Genomic DNA, 23,212 nt, shown 5'->3' with positions numbered 1-23,212 from the left:
AAGAAGCACCTTATCTAATTGACACAGAGGTGTCAAATGGGTTAATGGCAACTCTACTTGAAGAATCCTTTTCTTTGCCAGTTCTGTTGTATCAGTCAAGATACATATTGTTGCAAATCACAGAATAAGTGACAGAGAATGGCTTAAGCAATTAACACATTTATGTGGAGATAGTTCCAGGTTTGGGAAGCTGCTCAATTAAAAAAAATTTATATATATATATATATGTATATCTTTCTACTCTGACATCCTTAAGTGTTGAATGTTCATCCTCAGATTTTTCATCTCATGGTAACAAAATTGCTGCTGCAGCTCCAACATCACATTTTCATACAGTTGTATTGAACTCCCATCCCTATTTTTATCAGAAATAGAAATCATTCCCAGGAGTAAATTGCTCCTCCCACCCCAGCCTAATTTCCCTCATGTATCATTGGCCAGAACTGGGTCACATAGCCACACTAGCTTCCAAGAGAGCTGGGAATGAGAGTCTAAAAAAGGAAGAAGAGAATTGGCAAACAACAGTGTCTACCACACACATGAAAGGAAAAGTATCTTTCCTACCATCTGTTTCAAAGGCAACCTCCAAGTCTGATGAGCTTTAAAAAAAAGGGTCTCAACCACTCTCTTCTTTAACTCTGGAATTTCTTTCTTAAACAAGTTTGCAATCTCTATATTGTCACACTCATTCTGACTAATTAGAAAGAAGATAAATTGAGTTAGTGTTAGTTGCTCATTGTATCCAACTCTTTGCAACTCCATGAACTGTAGCCTGTCCAGGGGATTCTCCAGACAAGAATACTGGAGTGGGTTGCCATTCCCTTCTCTAGGGGATCTTCTTCACCTAGGGATCAAACCCAGGTCTCCTGCACTGCAGTTTGATATAAAAATATAGAATAATTTTAGTAATTTGAATGCCTTATCACTTTAAACAGCACCTTTTCAATGAGGACTGGTCTAGCCAGAGGTTAAGAGCTAATCCTGCGGAGGAGGCTTTAATGAATGAACACTAAGTACCTGGGATAAGTGTAGTCTTTGTACCCAAAGCTTTACCAAGCTTCTTAAGAATTTTTTTTCCTGTACCCCCCCTGCAATCCTGTTTAAGGTGTGCATCTTTTATGTGTGTAGGGTGGAGGAGTGGTTAATCAAGGGAGCAACTACAGGAAACTTCCCTCATCCCCACAATTCCAAAATCAGGGCCAGATGCATGCCAGTTACCCAGGGGACTGAGGACGGTCATCCTTTCACCAGATACTGAGGTGTCCTCCAGGCAGAAGGAATAAGTAATAGCACAGCTCCTTGCGATTCCCCTGAGTGACAGCTTGTTCATCCTTCCCTCTCCCCTGCCACTTCTGAGTAGCTCTTTGTACGTGACACTGCCCTAGTGGAGACAGCTCTCTCTGTACCCCAAACAAGACGTCTTGCCTATCTTCCCTTAGAGTAGGACTGACAGAGATGATAGGAAGTGTGAGAGCTGAGGGGGGGCTGTGTGGAAGGTGGACACAGACATCAGCGGCCCCTGCAAAGAAAGCATCCCATTCACCATGAGTCTTGCTGGAGCACTAAAAGGGTCCTGTCTTTAACGTGACCTTAGAACCAAAACTTATCCTTACTTTGCCCCAGTGTCTTTTCCTATGATAAGTCGTGAGAACTCAGTCAGACTTTTAAGCACAAGAGTGACTTTACTACAGTATGGGACCATTAAGCCAAGACTATTTACAAAATACCAGATTTTACCTATCCAGCATAGAAAACTGAGCTCACTTTGCTCCTCAACTCCCCTACCAGGCCACTGGGGCCCTACTTCTCAGGGCTTAGGGACTGGGAATAAAACAAAGAAAGGCACATCCTAATCCTGAGTAAGGCAAAGGTCTTTATGACTGGGCTCTGCAGCTTTTATATTCAGATTTAAAATAGTATGCTAATCATCCTTGAAGTCTGAATTCCTCAATTCTGCCTCTTTCTTAAGCCAAAATGATTTTTGTGGCCAGCAGCCTCAAGTAGAACACTGGAATTTGGAATCAAGGCTCTGATCTCTTTACTTACTAGCTGTAACCTTGAGGAAGTCACTTAAACTCCCTGAGCCTTGCTTTCTTTCTTCATATGAAAAGTCCATAACGGAACCTACAAAAGCTTAGTTCACAACATCATTTATTACAAGAATCAAATAGAATAATACACATAAAAGCACTGTGAGCTGTAAAAGGTTCCACACATGTAAACAATTAATGGTTCTTCATAAAAAACTGATGATTAGTTCTGCTCTTCTGTTGCCTCATAGAACCCTAGGGTTCTCTGCTCATTTTTCTCTCTCTTTTACTGGTCATCATCTTTCGTTCTGCTTGATTCATCCTTCCCATCATCTCCCTTCCCCTACTTGTGGAACACACACACAAACCCTATAATTGTTTCACCCATTATTCTAATTCCTGTCAATCAATTTATTATTCATTGCATATTTACACTTCCAAAATAACTGCATTTTTATGTAATTGGCTCTTGCCTACACAAAAAGTGGGTACAGTTAAATATGGCATTTAAGGCGATGTGTCAGGTAGGTTTCAATTCAGGAAACAGAAACAACAATAGGTAGTTCAAGCAGAAAGGGATTAAAAACAAAAGTGCTTACAAAATTCACTGGGAGTGCTAAAGAAGCTGAAGTTAGGGGCCATCACATGACTCCAGATTTCAAGGTACAGCATGACAGCTGTAGTCCATAGGAAGCTGTCAAACCGCCCCTCAACCCCCTTGACTTTGGTGACAGGAATTTGTGGACTACTGAATGTGGGTTCTGCCTTCACACACACATCAACTCTGTCGCTTAGCAGCAAGAACAGTAATAAGATGGCTTTCACATCACTTTTGCCTTCTAAATCCCACACAGGACATCCCCCTGATAGAATGTAATTAGTATCCAGAAGTCTTATTGCAAGGGAGTGTAAGAAATGTTATATCTTTCTTTCCAGGCCCTAAAATTCAGGAACATACATAGAGGGCTTGGAGGAAGGATCTTTACTTCCAGCTGGCAATAACCTGTCCCAGGGAGTGACTCTGTTCCTTCCAGAATGAACAATGCAACCATGGTCTAAAGAGATCTTGACAGGAGAGGGGAAGAAAAGGTGCACAGATCTTATAGTTAACAGGCTTTACAAATACCTGTTCAGATTTATTTGGGGCAACCCTTTTCTTCGTTTTTAAAACATCCAACTCAGTTCAGTTCAGTTCAGTCACTGAGTCATGTCCGACTCTTTGTGACCCCATGAACCACAGCACGCCAGGACTCCCTGTCCATCACCAACTCCCAGAGTCACCCAAACCCATGTCCATTGTGTCAGTGATGCCATCCAACCATCTCATCCTCTAACATCCCCTTCTCCTCCTGCCCTCAGTCCTTCCCAACATCAGGGTCTTTTCAAATGAGTCAGCTCTCAGCATCAGGTGGCCAAAGTACTGGAGTTTGAGTTTCAATATCAGTTCCTCCAATGCACACCCAGGACTGATCTCCTTTAGGATGGACTAATTGGATCTCCTTGCAGTCCAAGGGACTCTCAAGAGTCTTCTCCAACACCACAGTTCAAAAGCATCAATTCTTCGGCCCTCAGCCTTCTTCACAGTCCAACTCTCACATCCATACACGACTACTGGAAAAACCATAGCCTTGACTGGACGGACCTGTGTTGGCAAAGTAATGTCTCTGCTTTTTAATATGCTGTCTAGGTTGGTCATAACTTTCCTTCCAAGGAGTAAGCATCTTTTAATTTCATGGCTGCAATCACCATCTGTAGTGATTTTGGAGCCCCAGAAAATAAAGTCTGACACTGTTTCCACTGTTTCCCCATCTATTTCCCATGAAGTGATGGGACCAGATGCCATGATCTTCGTTTTCTGAATGTTGAGCTTTAAGCCAACTTTTTCACTCTCCTCTTTCACTTTTATCAAGAGGCTTTTGAGTTCCTCTTCACTTTCTGCCATAAGTGTGATGTCATCTGCATATCTGAGGTTATTGATATTTCTGCCGGCAATCTTGATTCCAGCTTGTGTTTCCTCCAGCCCAGCGTTTCTCATAATGTACTCCGTATATAAGTTAAATAAGCAGGGTGACAATATACAGCTTTGATGGACTCCTTTTCCTATTTGGAATAAGTCTGTTGTTCCATGTCCAGTTATAACTGTTGCTTCCTGACCTGCATATAGGTTTCTCAAGAGGCAGGTCAGGTGGTCTGGTATTCCCATCTCTTTCAGAATTTTCCACAGTTTATTGTGATCCACACAGTCAAAGGCTTTGGCATTGTCAATAAAGCAGGTCATAGTAAACACCCTCTTCCAACAACACAAGAGAAGACTCTACACATGGACATCACCAGGTGGTCAATACCGAAATCAGATTGATTATATCCTTTGCAGCCAAAGATGGAGAAGCTCTATCCAGTCAGCAAAAACAAGACCAGGAGCTGACTGTGGCTCAGATCATGAACTCCTTATTGCCAAATTCAGACTTAAATTGAAGACAGTGGGGAAAACCACTAGACCATTCTGGTATGACTTAAATCAAATCCCTTATGATTATACAGTGGAAGTGAGAAATAGATTTAAGGGACTAGATCTGATAGATAGAGTGCCTGATGAACTATGGATGCAGGTTTGTGACATTGTACAGGAGACAGGGAACAAGACCATCCCCATAGAAAAGAAATGCAAAAAAGCAAAATGGCTGTACAAGGAGGCCTTACAAATAGCTGTGAAAAGAAGAGAAGCGAAAAGCAAGAAAAGGAAAAATATATCCATTTGAATGCAGAGTTCCAAAGAATAGCAAGGAGAGATAAGAAAGCCTTCCTCAGCAATCAATGCAAATAAATAAAGGAAAACAATAGAATGGGAAAGACTAGAGATCTCTTCAAGAAAATTAGAAATACCAAAGGAACATTTCATGGAAAGATGGGCTCAATAAAGGACAGAAATGGTATGGACCTAATAGAAGCAGAAGATATTAAGAAGAGGTGGAAAGAATACACAGTAGAATTGTACAAAAAAGATCTTCATGACCCAGATAATCACGAAGGTGTGATCACTCACACTTACCTAGAGTCAGACATCCTGGAATGTGAAGTCAAGTGGGCCTTAGGAAGCATCACTATGAACAAAGCTAGTGGAGGTGATGAAATTCCAGTTGAGCTATTTCAAATCCTAAAAGATGATGCTGTGAAAGTGCTACACTCAATATGTCAGCAAATTTGGAAAACTCAGCAGTGGCCACAGGACTGGAAAAGGTCAGTTTTCATTCCAGTCCCAAAGGCAATGCCAAAGAATGCTCAAACTACCGCACAATTGCACTCATCTCACACGCTAGTAAAGTAATGCTCAAAATTCTCCAAGCCAGGCTTTAGCAATAAATGAACCATGAACTTCCAGATGTTCAAGCTGGTTTTAGAAAAGGCAGAGGAACCAGAGATCAAATTTCCAACATCTGCTGGATCATGGAAAAAGCAAGAGAGTTCCAGAAAAACATCTATTTCTGCTTTATTGACTATACCAAAGCCTTTGACTGTGTGGATCCAACTCAGAGTAGGAGTTAAAATTTAACTACAGAGTGGAGCCAACCATAAGCAAAACATGTCCCACACTTAGGAAATCTTGCTATGTACCAGACTGTGACGGTCATTGGGGTGTAACAGTGAACAAGACAGAAGCTGTTCCTGTTCTTATGGAAGTTTGGGGCAAGTTGGATAATAGAAGCATCAGATTGACTACCCAGGTTCAAAGCCTGCCTCCCCCACTTATTAGCTGTGTGAACTTGAACAGGTTACTTGTCTAAGTCCCAGTTACCTCATCTGTAAGGTATAATCAAAGAACCTACTTAACTGAGATTCCATGAAAATTAAGTGGTATAATGAATGCAGAGTGCTAAACGTACTGTCTGGTACGTGGTAGGGTCCAAATAAACATTGATGAAGAAGGTGAGCAAATCAAAAGGCAGTCACAATGCAGGACACAGTGATAATGCTGTGATACAAGAAAAACAGTACTTGTGAGGAGAGGCATTCACTCACACCCATGGGGCTCAAAGAAGGCTCTGGAAGTAGATTAAGTAGATTCAAGTTTGCATCTACTGGCTAAGAGAGGGCATGCTACATTTGAAGCCTAAAAGAAGTTCCATATGGCTGGAGTAAAGAGATAGGGTGTGGAGGGGGGGCAATTAGGAACCAGATCCTGAGACAACTTGTTAGATGCTTAAGAGTTTGGATAGTATTCTAAGGGTCATGGGAAGCCACCGAAGGAGTCAAAGCTAGAGAGTGATACGGTTTGATTTATATTTTACAGAAATATCCCTTTGGCTGGAATATGAAAGATGCCTTAGGGAAGGGAAAGATTACTGGCAGGAAGTCCAGCCAGAATTCTTTTATAATTAGAGAGAAAGAGAGAGAAAGGTGGCCTGAAGCTGAAAAATAGCAGAAAGATAAAGGAAAATGGAACAATTCTGGAGATATTTAGAAAGTAATTGGCTGGAAAGTAAGATATACAGTTTTTTTCCTGTATCTTCCTTTGTCTTGCTTTATTCATGTCTTTGTTCACTTAAATTGAGAAACAAGGGCTTCCCTGGTGGTCCAGTGGCTAAGACTTCGTGCTCCCAAAGCAGGGAGCCCAGGTTCTATCCCTGGTCAAGGAACTAGATCCCATACACCACAACCACAAAATCCCACATGCCGCAGCAAACAGTGAAGATGCCATGTGCCACAGCTAAGATTGGGCGCAGCCAAGTCAAAAAAATCAAATTGGGAAACAAAAATTCTTTAGCAAACTTATTTTCTTAGATAACAGATCAGTGCTATAACAGTGGTCTCCATGTGCAGATAACCCATCCTAGTTATTTAACATAGGAGACATTAGTATTGAAAATTTAGGACATGGGAAAAAAAAAGGTGGAGTGGGGCCTGTATTTGCATTTGGCTTTTGCTTTGGTGACCTTCAAATTCTGCAGCATAGTTTAGTGATCACCATCCATTTTCTTGTTAGCATAGTCTTTTTTTTTTTTTTAAGTGAAATATAAAGGGGAATTCCCTGGCGGTGCAGTGATTAAGGCTCCATGCTTTCACTGCCAAGGGCCAGATTCAGCCCCTGGTCAGGGAACTAAGATCCCACAAGTCGCATGGTGCATCCAAAATAATAATAATAATGGGATATAATTGACATATAACATTATATTAGGGATTTCCCTGGTGGTCCAGTGGTTAGGGCTTTGTGCTTCCACTGCATGGGGCGCAAGTTTGATCCCTGGTTGGGGAACTAAGATCCTGTAAAAACAACAGTAGTCATTTCAGGTACAACATAATGATTTGATTATGTGCATGCATTGCAAAATGATCACAGTAAGTCTAGTTAACATCTGTCCCCATACATAGTTACAAAAAATATTTTTTTCTTTTGATGAGAACTGTTGAGATGTACTCTCCCAGCAGCTTTCAAATATGCAATACATTATTGTTAACTATAGTTACCATGCTATTCGTCACATCCCAGGATAATCTTTAATCTGAGCTACATCTCTAGAGCCGTCACAGAGGTAATAAAAAGTATCGTGCCACACCATCTTTGGCACTCCTTGTCTAGTTCGTACACCTGTTTTTCCTGGGGGAGTTTGATTTTGGGGTGTTTGGGATGTTAGAAGTGGAACCTCCACTTGTTTTCTACATCTCCGAAATTTGAGGAATGATGGGATTGAAATTCTGGGTTCTATCTGACTTAACCAAATTGTGAGGTATTGATGTAATGGAAAAAATATTTTGTATTTTAAGTCCTCCATCCTTTATTTAATGCTCCCTTGAGCCAAATGTGTTTTCCATTTGGGTGACTTAAAGGAGGGAGGCAGAGATAGTCTCAGATGTCATTTCAGGGAATTATTTTACTTCTTAATCAATTACACTTCTTGCTAAGTCTGTTAGAACTGATTTTCCTACCTCCCATTTCTCTTGGGAAAACTTTATGATAAGTAGTGAAATCTTTGGTCTCAAGATGAAAGCAGTGACTCGTATGTGCCCTTCACCCCATTATCTGAAAGAAGCCATGATAAATAAAGCAGCAAATTTCTGAACTAGTTGAAGAAATTTTTTATTTTTAATGGTATACAATGCTTTTTTGGTTATAAAGACCCATGTACATTTTTTTTCTTTCACTGTAGTGCCAGAAGAATTGGTATGTTTATAATTGATAATCAGGTTTTAAAATTTGGAAACATCTTTTGTTTTTGAAACATGATTAGAATAATTAGAGAAATTACAAGTCTGAATAAGAGTCTGGGGATTTAGAGCTGGAGAAACGGGGATCTTAATTTTTAGGATATTTTTCACCCCAGAGACATAAAAATATTTGCTTGTAAGGAAAATGAGAGAATAAAACCAGTCACTTTAGCTGTATCCCTGAAGATGTTTATTTTGAAGAGAAGTGGAGAAAGCAGAGAGAACTATAGAAATGTGGAGAAGTGAAGAGAATCCCAAGGAGTCATGGTTTTCTCAGAATAATATGTTTTTTTCTCATAATCATATTTTTACCAAGAAACATGAAATAAATATTCAATATCTAACATGATCCCGGGAACTAGGGAGCTACATTTGTGTGTGTGACTTTGTGCACTTCCTATAAAGGATGATTCCTAATATTACTTAGGAACCCAGCTTCATAAACATGGAATTGTTTTACCCTGACTTGTGATGTGTGTAAAAACAAAAAATGTTAGTCGCGTCCAACTCTTTGGGACCCCATGGACTGTAGCCTGCCTCTGTCCATGGAATTCTCCAGGTGAAAATACTGGAGTGGGTTGCCATTCCTTTACTCCAGGGATCTTTCCAACCCAGGGATTGAACCCAGGTCTCCCAGGCAGATTCTTTATCATCTGAGCCACCATGGATGATTAACCCAGACTAAGTAAATAGGGAGATACGTGAGCATACATACCCACTCTGCTAGACTTCACATATGCACATTTCAAATCAGACTCAATAGACACTTTAGCTTGCCCATCAGAATAGATATTTATTGCCAGGAATGTTCTGGGTTGGACTATGTGCCTTGAGCCTTTTGGAAACTGAACTGGCTGGAGCAGATTGCAAGGTTTAGGCTGTAGGAGAATGACTCAGGTTCTTTTTCAGCCTAAAGCAATTACCCAGCTGTTGGGAAGTTGAAATATTGAACCAAATTATATTACCTAAGTTAAAATAAACACCCCTGAGAATAGATCATGATATATACTAAGGTACATGTATTATGCAATGATTAACATTCCTATTAGTATTTCTATATCTTGTGAACCAGCCTTGGAATCTTCCCTGAGAATAAGTTTGTTGTTAGTATGTTTTTTTGGTATTTGTTTTCATTGGTTGAGATATATATACACTATTAGCACATTAGCACATTCCCAAAGTCATTACCCTGTAAGATTGGAACTCGCAGAAACACCCTTGATAAAGTCATCAACAGAATAATTAAATGCTCAAAAACAATAAGTATTTTGTATATAACAACTACAGAGTTTAGCCTAAAGCTGATGATATGCTTTAAAAAAAAACTCATTTATTCTCACATGGTCTTATTTAAACCATATAGAACCCCTGTAAATACACAGGACATGTATTATATATAGTACAGCAGTCCCCCCTTATCAATGGGGGATACACCAAGACTCCCAGTGGATGCCTGAAACTGAAGATAGTATTGAATCCTGTATATACTATATTTTACCCTATATGTGAATACCTATGATAAAATTTAATTTATAAATTAGGCACAGTAAGAGATTAACAACAATAATAATATAAAATAGCTACAACAATATACTGTAATAAAAATTATGTGAATGTGGTCCCTCTCTCAAAAATTTCTTCTTGTGCTGTATTACCCTTCTTGTGATGATGTAACATAATGAAACACATGATGAGATGAAGTGAAGTGAATGACCGAGCATTAGGCTACTATTGACATTCTGAGGATTTTTCCGAAGAAGGATTGTCTGCTTTGGATGATCCTGGATCATCATTTGGTTGTCAGGAACAGATTTTGTTGGTGGTTGGGGGTCCCAGAAAGATGGAGCCAGAGGGCACACGATTTCATCCTGCTAATCAAAACAGCATGTAAGTCAAAACTTATGAATTGTTTATCTCTAGAATTTTCCATTTAATATTTTCAGACCAACATTGACCGTAAGTAGCTGAAACCAGGGATGAGGGTGGACCACTGTATCTCCAGTCTTAGCAATAAATGACCCAAAGCCAAACAATTGGCAAGTGGCAGAACCAAGATTTGTTTTCAGTGTTTTTCTGTTTCAGTTCCAGAGCCCTCTTTGGGGATACACAAATTAGAGATCCTCAGCAAAGAAAATTACAAGAGTCAATTAGAATCACAACCAATTAATCTAATCTATAGAATTTAAACTATGCCTTAAGACATAACCTACAAGACTAAACATATTTATTGCATTGTATTACAAATTCACATTTCATTGTTACTCTCTGAGCATTTTGTATTTAATTCATCAGTGAATATTTACTGACCACTATTCTGTGTGGGAATATTGAATTAGACATTGTTTTCTTTCCTTTTATTAAAATTAACTTGTAGAGTGAGTGCCGAGTCATTCCAGCAAGTATTTTGTTGCCTACTTTTCCATTTTTCCTCTATAGAGGAGGGGAAGGCCTGAAGGCTTGGTAAGGTGATTCTCTGTTCTTCAAACGCTGTTACAAAGTTCCATTTATAAAATGGGTATCACTTATTGACCATCTACTATATGCTAGGTGTTCTACATATATTACTGGTAACCTTCACATCTCTGTGGTTTGGTGTGGGTATGCTGCTGCTGCTGCTAAGTAGCTTCAGTCATGTCCGACTCTTAGCAACCCCATGGACTGCAGCCCACCAGGCTCCTCTGTCCATGGGATTTTCCAGGCAGGAGTACTAGAGTCGGTTGCCATTGCCTTCTCCTTGGTGTGGGTATAGTCATCCTTATTTTTATGAATGTATAAAAATGTCCAGACATACCTCAGAGATATTGCAAGTTTGGTTCTAGACTACCCCAATAAAGGAATATGGCAATAACGTGAGTCACATGGATTTTTTTTTTGGTTTCTCAAAGCATATAAAATTCATGTTTACACTGTACTGTGGTCAGTTATGGAGAAGGCAATGGCACCCTACTCCAGTACTCTTGCCTGGAAAATCCCATGGATGGAGGACCCTGGTAGGCTCCAGTCCATGGGGTCACTAAGAGTCGGACACGACTAAATGACTTCACTTTCACTTTTCACTTTCATGCATTGGAGAAGGAAATGGCAACCCACTCCAGTATTCTTGCCTGGAGAATTCCAGGGATGAGGGAGCCTGGTGGGCTGCCGTCTATGGGGTTGCACAGAGTCGGACACAACTGAATCGACTTAGCAGCAGCAGCAGCATGGTCAGTTAACTTTGAAATTGCATTATGTCTTAAAAATGTACATGCCTTAATTTTTAAAAATGCTTTTTTTGGCTTAAAAAAATGATAGCCATCATCTGTACCTTCAACAAGTCATAAAGTTTTTGCTGATGGAGGGTCTTGGATGCCGATAGCTGCTGACTGATCAAGGTGGTGATTGCTGAGGTTGGGGTGGCTCTGGCAGCTTTTTGAAATAAGACAGCAATGGAGTTTGCTACATCAGTCGACCCTTCCTTTCACCCGAACACTTACAGGCCACTGGAGAGTTATTAATTGGCCTAATTTCAATGTTATTGTGTCTCAGGAAATAAGGAGGCCTGAGGAGAGGGAGGGAGATGAGCATTCAGAACACAGATTTATCATTTAAGTTTGCCATCTCACATGGTGTGGTTCATAGTGCTCCTAAACAATTACCATAGACAACTGATTGCACATCGCTGTCATAAGTATAATAATGATGGAAAAGCTTGAATATGGTGACACAGAGACCTGATGTGAGCAAATGCTGTTGGAAAAAACGGTATGGGTACACATTGCTCAACTCAAGGTTACCACAAACTTTCAATCTGCAGAAGAAACAGTCTCTGTGAAGTTCAGCAAAACAAGGTATGCCTGTACAGCGTAGCAGTGAAACCAGACGAGATAGCCTTGGATCAACAGCAGGGCCTTCAGTTAAAAGTACCTGGGATTGAACCTGGCTCCACACTTACTCCTACCAGTTATTTCATTTCTGTCTTCTCCCTTACGCGCATCTCTAAAATGGGATAAAATTATTTGAACTCACAGAATTTTGGTGTTAAATGAATTAACATCTGTAGATGGCTTACAGTGCCAGGGCTTGTTGATAGTGAATGTCAGCTATTCATTTGGTGTGTCCTGGAGCTGAGTCTGAGCACCTCTTTTTCTTCTTTTTATGTATATCTGTTACTCCCAAAGTGACCTCATTTACTCCCATGGTTTTAAATATAAAACTATACTGATGACTCCAGAATTTATATTTCCTGCCAAAACGATACTTTTCAAGTGTAAGTCATCTCATGTCACTTCTCCATTCAAAACCCTCCAGTGACTTCTTATCTCTGAAAAAGCCAAAGCCCTAACAAGGGCCTGTAAGGCCCTATCTGATCTGTCCTACTTTTCCAATCTATCTCTCACCATTTTCCACTCACTTTCTTTGCTCCAGGCGTACGGGTGTGCTTGTTGAAGACTCCCAAACACTCTTGCTCCTCAGGCTCTTTGCATCGGGCTTCCCTGGTGGCTCAGCTAGTAAAGACTCCACCTGCAATGTGGGAGACCTGGGTTTGATTCCTAGGTTGGGAAGATCCCCTGCAGAAGGGAATGGCTACTTCCCTTCCATGGAATTCCATGGACTGTATAGTCCATGGGGTCCAAAAGAGTTGGACACGACTGAGCGACTTTCACTTTCACTTTCTTTCAGGTTATGTTCTTCCCCAGATATTCAAATGACACATTCCTTCACTTCTTTCAGGTCTTTGCTCAGATCCCGTCTTACTGGAGAGGCCGTCTATGACCACTTAAATAAAGGAGGGTTTCCCTTTCTTTTTCTTCTCACCTAGCTTTTTTTTCCTTCCCATTGTGATGTCTGTTGTCATTGTTGTTCTTCAGTTGCTAAGTTGTGTTCGACGTTTTGCGAGCCCATTGACTGTAGCCTGCCAGGATCCTCTGTCCCTGGGGTTTCCAAGGCAAGAATACTGGAGTGGGTTGCCATTTCCTTCTCCAGGAGATCTTCCCAACCTAGGGATCAAACCTGCATTTCCTGCATCAGCAGGCAGATTCTTTACCACCAGAGAAGCCTATGGTATCTATTACCATTATGTTTATTTTGTTTTTTAATGATCTGTTTTGCCCTCTAGAATGTGAGCTGTATTAAAGCAGGAACTTTGGTTTGTTCACAGCCCCTAAATCAAGTGCCTGGCACATGGCAAATAAATATTTTTTGTTCAGCTAGTAAGTATCAGAGTTTCAAACCCAAGTCAGGCCCCCCTAAACATCTCCTGCTTGTCTACCGCACTAGTCTGTATCCCATATCAGGAAGGATACAAAACCATTAAAATATATATCAATTCTGATGTCTTTAACATGTCTTTAAACTAGAAACTTTATGCATATTAAGATTGATTTGCTGTTCAGTATAACAAATATTTACTGTACACCACAAATACATGCTCTTAAATAAGAAACAATGACCAACCCATTAAAATAAGTAGAAATTTACCTAAGAATCTAGAAGCCCCAGAAAGGTAAATATTTGTACTTATGGATCTCTAAGTTCAGAGTTATTACATGCAACTAAAACTAATACAATGGTATATGTCAATTATATCTCATTTTTTAATGCCATTTAAAAAAATCTCGAGTTATTAGGTCTATTTTTTGTATCAGACTAGAACACTTGGTCATCCCTGAAACTTTCTTTCCCCATCTTTCTCATTCTCCATCTACTCATGTACTTAAGCCAAATTTCTAGACACTTTTTTAGATTGTTCTTTCTCCCTTCCTTCACATCTAGTTCATTTGCAAAGATTGTAAACTTTACCAACAAAACTTATCCCGAGACCATTTTATTCTCATCAGCTTTACCTCTGTAAAACCTAGGCCAAGGACAACTCCACCTGCCAACCCACCAGCGGGATTTCCTAAGTGCTTTCCTTGTCTTCCCATTTTCCACTGAGAAGCCAGAGTGATCTTATAAAAATGTAAATTACTTGTCATTTCCCTGCCTAAAAGCTTCAGTGGTTTCCTTTTGTTATTCCTCTCTAAGTTATTTCTTTTAGAAAAACATCCAAACCCTACCCTAGCCTACAAGCCCTACTTGATTTGGTCCTGATCACCAGTCCAATCTTCTCTGTTCGCATTTTCCCCATTATTCATACACTCAAGTCTCTCTGGCCTTTCATTTCTAGGACAATGAACCCCTCCTTGCCCCAGAATATTTATACTAGCAACTCCTTGTCATTTAGGTCACAGTTTAAATTTCACCACCGCAGAGAGGCCTTCCCTAACTTCTTCATTTCAATTAGTCCCCTCTCCTCGTTCACCCTTTGTTCTGTCAGAGAGTGAACTGCATTCACTTATTGTGTGTGGCACAATCACCATCTAATATGTTCCTTCTCTGTTTATTGTCTGACTCTTTCCAGTAGAATGTAAACTTGATGAAGACTGAGACTTTGCTTTATCAGCAGGGTTTATATCAGAGTCTAACACATCGTGGACACTCAAACACTTATGAATGGGTAAATCTTTGTCTGAATTTTGATAGCTTATGTAAGATCACAATAGTTTTAAACACAGCTTTAGTAACTCTGTGACATCCGTGTTCTCATTGCTTCAAGGCACAAAAGGAGCAGTATGCCAGGAGAAGGATTCAGCTTCCTCCTATATCTTGGCAACCACTTGGTCAAGCTCTGGACTCAGTTCAGTAGTTCAAAACCATGAGATAAGGGGGGAAAGACAAGAAGTAAATACTCCCCAGTTGATCAATTGTCATTTCTCACTTAAAATTTTGAGAGGGAGAGAAAGAGAACAGTTCTTAAAATCAAACACTTATGGAGCTGGAAATGTTGGAGAAAGTTGATGTCGACAGAAAAAAAAATGTTCGATTAGGGGAGGAAAACTAATTCAGAAGGAGAAAAGAGAAAGGGTTCACACCGTGCTGATCGTTGCCTGTTGGAGTGTTCAGGGTTGGGCTTGGGTACCACATCTTGATTTGTAGATAAACACTAAGGAAGAGAGGGTGAGGTGGGGTAGGGTCAGAGAAAGGGAGGAGACGGAGACCAGCTCGAGAGACGCGAAAGAAGCTAGAAGGAAAGCAGAACGGAGCTTAGCATGTACAAAGGCAGCCTCGGATCTTGCCGGAGCTGCAAGCGTTAAAGGGAGGCGGGGAGTGACGCGGTTTGCGTCTGGAGCGGCTCCTCGGAGTCCACAGCATCCACCGCCGGAGCCTCGCCTTCCTTTCTCCCTCTGCAGACACATCGAGACACAAAAAGAGAAGCGACCCCTGGGCCAGCGCGAGGGACCCGCCCGCGCCATGACCGAGACCACCAAGACGCACGTTATCTTGCTCGCCTGCGGCAGCTTCAATCCCATCACCAAAGGGCACATTCAGATGTTCGGTGAGTCCTCCCGCCCACCCCCGAGACTGCTTCCGCCTCTCTCCTTTCCCCGGCACCTGTGTTTTCCAGGGCGTGTGACGGTTTGGCGAGTGCCCATCCGGAGGGGTGTGCTGGCTGATCCAGCTGGTGAGAGGTCAGCTCCTCTATCCTGGGCTCCCGGCAGGGGATGCCAGCTGCTCTTTCGAGGCGTCACTCGCTCGGGCCAGACCCGGCTTGCTGGGGGGCCATGGGGTGGGGGATGGGAGGGGCTGGAGGCGAGTGTTGTTTTGGGTTGGGTGGGAGGTCGAGGTTTGAGGGCTGGGGTGCGGTGGTTCGTTTGGAGACTTGGCGAATGAGGATCCGGATGGGGGAAGAGGCTGGGGCGCGGAGAAGGTAGAAGGGGGTCGGAGATAACGTGCTATTTGTTTAGGTTGGGCTGAAAGCTCGAAGGAGTTAATGATGTATAGGCTTCGGAGACACAAACACACACACACAACACACCAGGAACTGGGCTGGGCTCAAGGAGATTCGTTTATGGTTTGGCTGATGGTTTGGGGGGCGGCCCGGGGCAAATGTTTGAGGGTTGTGAACCGTGTATTACCCGCGCGAGGCGGAAGGCTTAGTGAATGTGGAGGTGGGGGGACAGGGGGCGGGGGCCTGGTCTCCGCTGCCGGGACCAGTCGCCTAGGAAGGGGAGGAGGCGGGGCGGTCGCTGCGGGCGGCCCTCTGCGAGCCGGTGTTGAAGGATGGGGCCCAAGTTGGCTGAGGCTCTGCCCAGGGCGGTGATGGCACCCGCGAGGCTTGCGTTGTGCGAGTGTGTGTATGAGTGTGTGTGTGTGTGTGCGCGCGCGCGTGTGTTGTGTGTTGGGGCGGGGGGAGAGGGCATTGTCGCGCGTTTTTTTTCAGAGGCTTTGGGGCGAAGAGAGAGACGGAGCGAACCGGGGCTCCTGGCTGTTGGGTTGGGATGCAGAAGTGGCGAGGGAAAGGTGATCCTTGCCTGGGGGCGGTCTCGGGCCACCGATGCTGCTCGGGTGCTGGTGCCGGAGGACCCGAAGGTGCCGGGGCGTGCGCGTTTAGACTCCGAGGAAGGGACGCGGAGGCCACTGTAGTAGCAAGGATTGAGAAGTTAGAAGTTGGGGTGCTTTTTTTCTGGCACTGAGGGAAGAGGAAAGCGAGTGGGCCGGGGGTGGATGAATGAAGGACAGGAGGCCTCAACCCGGCCGGCCAGCGAGGCGCTGTCCGGAGACGGTGGTGCTGAAACGCAGGGTGCGCCGGAGCTGCCTGCCGACACACGTGTTTACCCCGAGCCTGAGGAATGCGTGGGCCCTCCTAAGGGCTGTTTAATGAAAGCCACGATGTATCGGTAAAGACAGGGCAAGGTGGCTTCGAAGAAAAAATATTCTTCTTTTAAGCTAACAGGTGAGTTGAACTGGGCACCCCTAATAAAAACCTCATGAAAAGAGTATACTTTGAGCAGAGTGCGCATCGTATAGGCACATTCATAGGATTCTAGGAGGGAGACTGAGGTAGCCATCTCTTCCTCACCGCGGTACTTTCACTTTTAAAAGCGTTGAGTCAGGAGCTGGTGCCAACTTACCTATTAAAGACTGTTGTTCAAGCATGAGGGTAGAGCAGAGCAAGTCATCAGCCTTCTAAGACAGTATCAGTGCCCTGGGAACACTCTCTTTTCACCTTCTTTTGATTTTGGTGTCTTCAGTCCTGTTCTTCTCTGTGAGTCTTTACTCTAGCCATTTTATGTTGCTATACTTTATTCCTCTCAGTTACCCAGAGAGAGGGGGACTTTCCTGTGGAATTCCGTGGCTCTAGAAATTTTTAGTGGGCCAGCAGGTACTCTCCCTTTCTTCCTGGAGCCAAGGATGTACTTAATTCCACTTGTTTTGTATTGCAAAAGGGGCAGATTTAGATTGAGAACAAAGGATTTTGCCTTGAGGCTTTGTTAAGTTGCTGCTGACCTACCAATTCTCCGTGACTTTAGAGGAGAGAATATAAGGAAATAAATATGGATTACAGCAGAGGGGTTTAGACTTTTTGACAGTAGTGATTTTTGCTTGCCAGTGGAACTGAGGAAGAGGAGAGAATATCTGTCAACAAAGCCTTTGAGTGTGTAGTCCAGAGAGCAACGTCAAAGAGGATGTGGTGTGCCCACTGTGGCTTTAAGGAGCTTATAACCTAATGAAGGATTTAGCACATATACATTGAAAAGGGAACAAGAACCTGAAGTACATATTAAGCTATTTCTTGTAGACTCTCTTATGGGAATCTTTGAGCTAGTGATAAGTTTTGTTAATTTATTTTTGTAAAGCAGCTTCTGATTTACAAAGCATTTCCATTGTGTATGTCTCTTATTCCTAGTAAGAAGCTTATAAGAAAGGCATCATTATCTCCATTTTACAAACAAGAAACTGATGTTCAGAGGCCAAGTGGCTGTCTTAAGTAGCTTAAGTGACATGGAGAGTGGGTGGCAGAAATGAGACTTGAACCCCACATTTCAGATTCCTCTTGAATAGGCCTTTGCACTGTACCAAAAGCAGAAAGAAGCGCTCACTAATCTTCTGACTGTATAATTCCATGAACTCTATTTTCTTCAAGCATATACTAACAGATTAGAATTAAATTTGCCATCAACTAAGTAAGTTTCCTAAATATGCATTTCCTTAAGAGCTCTTCCCCATTTCTAAAGAAACCAATCATCCATGATCTATTTTCTCCTTTTAAATGACTTTTAAAAAATTTCCCCCAACAATACAGAATTAATGCAATAAAATGATCAAACTTCTTAAAGATTCTTGAAATTAGTAATAGAAAAACTTTTAAAAGACCCAAACAAGGACTTCCCTGGTGGTCCAGTGACTAAGACCCTGCCATCCCAATGCAGGGTGCCTGGATTCCATCCCTGGTCAGAGAACTAGATCCCACGTACTACACCTGAGTTCACATGCTGCAACTAAAAGAACCTGCATGCCCCAGTGAAGATCGAAAATCCCATAGGCTGCAAATAAGACCCGCCGCAGTCAAATAAAAAAAGATTCCCCCATAGCTCAGAGGTAAAAAAAAAAAATCCACCTGCAGTACACGAGACGTGGCAGGAGCCTCAACAGGAGCTGCAGGTTCAATCCCTGGGTCAGGAAGATCCCCTGGAGGAGGGAATGACAACCCACTCCAGTATTCTTGCCTGGGAAATCCATGGACAGAGGGCTACAGTCCGTGGGGTTGCAAAAGAATCAAATATGGCTGAGAGACTAAACAACAAACAGCAAAAAATAAATTTAATTAAAGACCCAATAGGACTTTGAAATTAGACACCTTTAAGAGGGCTCCTATATTTTGAAATCCAGTTTTGCTCACCAAAGAAAAAAGAGACTGTAAACAAACAAACAAAAAAGTGACATTCAGAACTAAAAACTCACTCTTCATCTCTGTGAAGTAGTACTTGTACAGTTCTCAATATGTATAAAATATTTCAGAATGAACTTGTCCTTTGATTCTGAAAGGGGAATTGATATTATTCTTGTTTATGACTATGGAAACATGTAAGAAAAGATCAGTATTTGTGATAGAGATATTTGACACCTATATACTTAACTGTAACTAAAATGCTTTCAGGGATGAATAAAAGGTTTTGGCAAAGTAGACCCCTAAACCCATGGTGTCTTATTTCATGTCTGCCTTATTACATACAAAAATAACATGAGGCTAGAAAGTCTCTCTTTTTCTTTTTAACCTGTAAATTCTTAGTTATTAAGCATGAGAGATTATATTTCAGTAAAACTTTCTTTGCATTTGTATTGCCATGTTTGTCAATAAATATGCCAGTGGGAGAGATCTCTGGGTCAGGAAGATCCCCTGGAGGAGGCAACAGCAACCCACTCCAGTATTTTTGCCTGGAGAATCCCCATGGACAGAGGGGCCTGGCAGCCTACAGTCCATGGGGCCGCAAAGAGTTGGACATGACTGAAGCGACTTGGCACACGTGCATGCATGAATGCTAGTGGGAGATCAGATAGTAAGTTTAAACAGAAAAGTAAGGAAAGACTGATCAGATTAACTTCCATGAAAAGTAAAGGAATTGAGGGACTTGATCACAGAAGAAATGTGTCCTGTTTATTTGATGAGTGCAAAATAATTGGATTTTCCAGTTTTTCTGCTTCAAAATATTTTTGAATTGAACAGTTGGGTTTTTTGAAAAGAGACATAATCCAATTCTGTTTCTCTTGAAAGCTAATGAAGACGACTTTCTACTTGCTGTGAAATTGGAATTGCAGCCCCTATTGCTACAGCTAGAATCATAAGAAAAATTAATTTGAGTTGCTACCAATATGTAGCTGCTGCTGCTGCTGTAAGTCGCTTCAGTCGTGTCCGACTCTGTGCGACCCCAGAGACAGCAGCCCACCAGGCTCCCCTGTCCCTGGGATTCTCAAGGCAAGAACACTGGAGTGGGTTGCCATTTCCTTCTCCAATGCTTGAAAGTGAAAAGTGAAAGTGAAGTCGCTCAGTCGTGTCCGACTCTTAGCAACCCCATGGACTGCAGCCTACCAGGCTCTTCCGTCACAGTCTAAAATCAAGAAATTATTTAGTGTATTTGAAATGCATATTTTAAAAAAGATCATTAAGCAGTATGGCTCATTAAGTGGTGCTTTTGCACCACTATTTGATACCACCCTATAAGTTAAACTGGATAGTGTTATCATCATTCTTTTATAAACAACAAAGCAGAGGAACAGGTTTAGGTCATTTGTTCACAATCATAAAGCAAAAGTCAAATAGAATCAATTTCCTGATATACAGACTCTGTATCTCACCAAAGATGCTTTTTTATTCCTTTAATTACAACAGCATTTATGAAAAGAGGAGCCATTGAACTTAGTTATCAACAAAGGGTAATGAGAACTTTATAAATTGTTTACCTTTGCAAAACAAACCACCAACAAAATATATTCAGTAGAGATATCTGTTCCCAATATCTTATGCTATCTTATGCTTATAATAAGGAAAAAGTGAAAGTGAAAGCCTCAGTCATGTTTGACTCTCTGTGACCCCATGAACTGTAGTCTACCAGGCTCCTCTGTCCATGGAATTCTCCAAGCCAGGATACTGGAGTGGGTAGCTGTTCCCTTCTCCAAGGAATCTTCCCAACCCAAGTCTCCCACATTGCAGGCGGATTCTTTACCATCTGAGCCACCAAAGAAGTCTTATAATGAGGACAAGTTATTTCTTTTCTCAGTATTTGTGTATTGTCCATTTAACTGTGTGGCTGGGACATTTCTTTCACCATTTCTCCTCCTTCTCCACTCTTCTATTACCACAACTAGCTCCTACTCATCCTTCAGATTTTAGCCTCAGCAGAACTTCCTCAGGGAACCTCCACTGACTCCTATATTAATTGTGGTTACCTGACATTTGATCCTGCATAACTTTATATTTTCCATGTCATAACTCTAATCTCGTTCTTTGTTTCATGACTATTTCCCATGCTAGACAATAAACTTTACTGAGACAGAAACTATGCTTGGTTTAACTATTGATTTACTGACTAGTACCTAACATGGAATAGGCTCTCCATAATATGGGGTTGGGGCTTCCCTGGTAGCTCAGCTGGTAAAGAATCCACCTGCAATACAGGTGACCCAAGTTCAATTCCTGAGTCAGGAAGTTCCCCTGGAGAAGGAATCTGCTACCCACTCCAGTATTCTTGGGCTTCCCTGGGGGCTCAGACAATAAAGAATCCACCTGCAGTGTGGGAGACCTGGGTTTGATCACTGGGCTGGGAAGATCCCCTGGAGGAAGGCATGGCAACCCACTCCAGTATTCTTGCCTGGAGAATCCCCATGGACAGAGGAGCCTGGGGGGCTAGAGTCCACGGGATCACAAAGAGTCAGACACAACTGAGCAACTAAGCACGGCACAGCTGCATATGGGATTGGCCAAAAAGTTCATTTGAGTTTTTGTATGATGTTCCAGAAAAACCTGAACAAACTCTTTTGGCCAACCCAATAGTATAATATAATAACAATTGCAAAAAGCAAGTCTTTGCTTCATAATAGTTGTTGAATTTAAAAAAAAAAATGAATGTGTAGAATGTTGTTCCTGGTGGAGGAATCAAGCATGCATAAGGTCTGGGGTGATAAGATAGAGAGCCATGACATATTAGAACAAAAGAGCTCAGGAGGATTCAAGATGCGGGGGGTAGTAAGAGATAAGACTGGAAAGTTAGGTGGAATTCTGATCAATCATGAAGACTTTACGTCCTGTTAAAGAATTTAGAGTTTATGCCAATGCCAATGACAAATATTGCATTTTTTAAGAAAAGGGATGTAATAATCATATTCATGAAATTGTGATTTAATTGAATTTTGAATATAAATTGGTGAAGGGAAAGGATGGAGATGTGGTGACCAGCTAGGAACCTATTTCAGCAGTACAGAGTTCGAGTCAGAAAAGACTATTACCTTGCCCAGGTTGGTGGGGTTTGGGATGGAGAGTGAATGTGTATTTAAAAATATTTAGAAGGTAAAAGATCCTTATTTTGTGATTTGATGGGTAGGTGATGGCAAAATAGTCTAGTGTAATTGGCAGGTTTTAATCCAAGGTGGATGGATAAAGAACATTATGGAAAAGAAGCAGGTTTGGGTTTGGTGAGGAAAGTGAAGATTCATATTTCCTACTCTACAATTTTGGGAATATGCATTCTAACCAAATATTAATACTAATGCCAAAGAAAGTGAAAGTCATTCAGTCATGTCTGACTCTGCAACCCTGTGGACTGTAGCCTGCCAACTTCCTCTGGCCTTGGAATGTCCAGGCAAAATACTGGACTGGGTTGCCATTCCCTTCTCCAGGGGGTCTTCCTAACCCATGGATTGAGCCTGGGTCTCCTGCGTTGTAGGCAGATTTCTTTGCTGTCTGAGCCACCAGGGAAGCCTAATGCAAAAGAAGGAAATACTTAAATTCAAAGGTTCTTTGTAGCCTAAGACATCTGAAACTTCAAATGAAAACTCCCAGTAGGTTCCATTTGGATTATTCAAAGCTCTTCATTCAAGAAATATATTGAAATTCATTAACATTATGGAAATAAAAAGATAAAGAGTTTGCTAGCTTTATTATAACCCTAAAGTTGACTCTTTTGTAATGTTGAGGCTGTGAAACTGAAAACAGTTGATGCAGTTCAAAAGACCATTCCAAAACTTACCCAACATTGTGATGAGAGCTGTAATAATATAATATAAGGCTGACCAAAAATCTCATTCAGGTTTTTTCATACAGTGTTGCGAAAAACCCAAGCAAACTTTTTGGCCAACCTAATACATTTGGTGGATGCTTGGAAATTCTAATTCACTGGTAAGTTGAAGGTTCAATAATGGAAACGCATGCATCACTCATGGTAGTTTCATTGGTAAGGGCTGTGCCTGCTAATGACATGAGAATAATGGCTGAAAAAAAATGTAGATATTTTTGCCTACATGAACAGGTTTACTTTCTCCTGCTGAACTGATTGACTGAATCCTGAGTGGACATAATTATGCTAATTATGATAGGCAACTCTCCCATCTAGAACGTGTCTCAAACCAAGGAACAGGATATAACCCAGAAGGTTGATGTGCTAAAAATTTTGAAATGAAGAAATATTAAT

At 41.6% G+C, this 23,212-nt stretch overlaps 1 protein-coding gene across 2 annotated transcripts in view; it reads left to right on the top strand.

Annotated features, from left to right (window-relative positions):
* Positions 1-23,212, top strand: part of NMNAT2 (nicotinamide nucleotide adenylyltransferase 2) — a 225,398-nt gene that overhangs the window by 44,200 nt on the left and 157,986 nt on the right. For both annotated transcript variants that reach the window (XM_027565547.1, XM_027565546.1), the window contains one exon: positions 15,440-15,585. In XM_027565547.1, coding sequence (XP_027421348.1) covers positions 15,501-15,585 — 85 coding nt within the window. In that variant the 5' untranslated portion in view covers positions 15,440-15,500. The remainder of the gene's footprint in view (positions 1-15,439; positions 15,586-23,212) is intronic.

The sequence above is a fragment of the Bos indicus x Bos taurus genome, chromosome 16 (genome assembly GCF_003369695.1).
Source record: "Bos indicus x Bos taurus breed Angus x Brahman F1 hybrid chromosome 16, Bos_hybrid_MaternalHap_v2.0, whole genome shotgun sequence".
NCBI classification, from domain to species: domain Eukaryota; kingdom Metazoa; phylum Chordata; class Mammalia; order Artiodactyla; family Bovidae; genus Bos; species Bos indicus x Bos taurus.
This window is presented reverse-complemented; position numbering and strand designations above follow the sequence as displayed.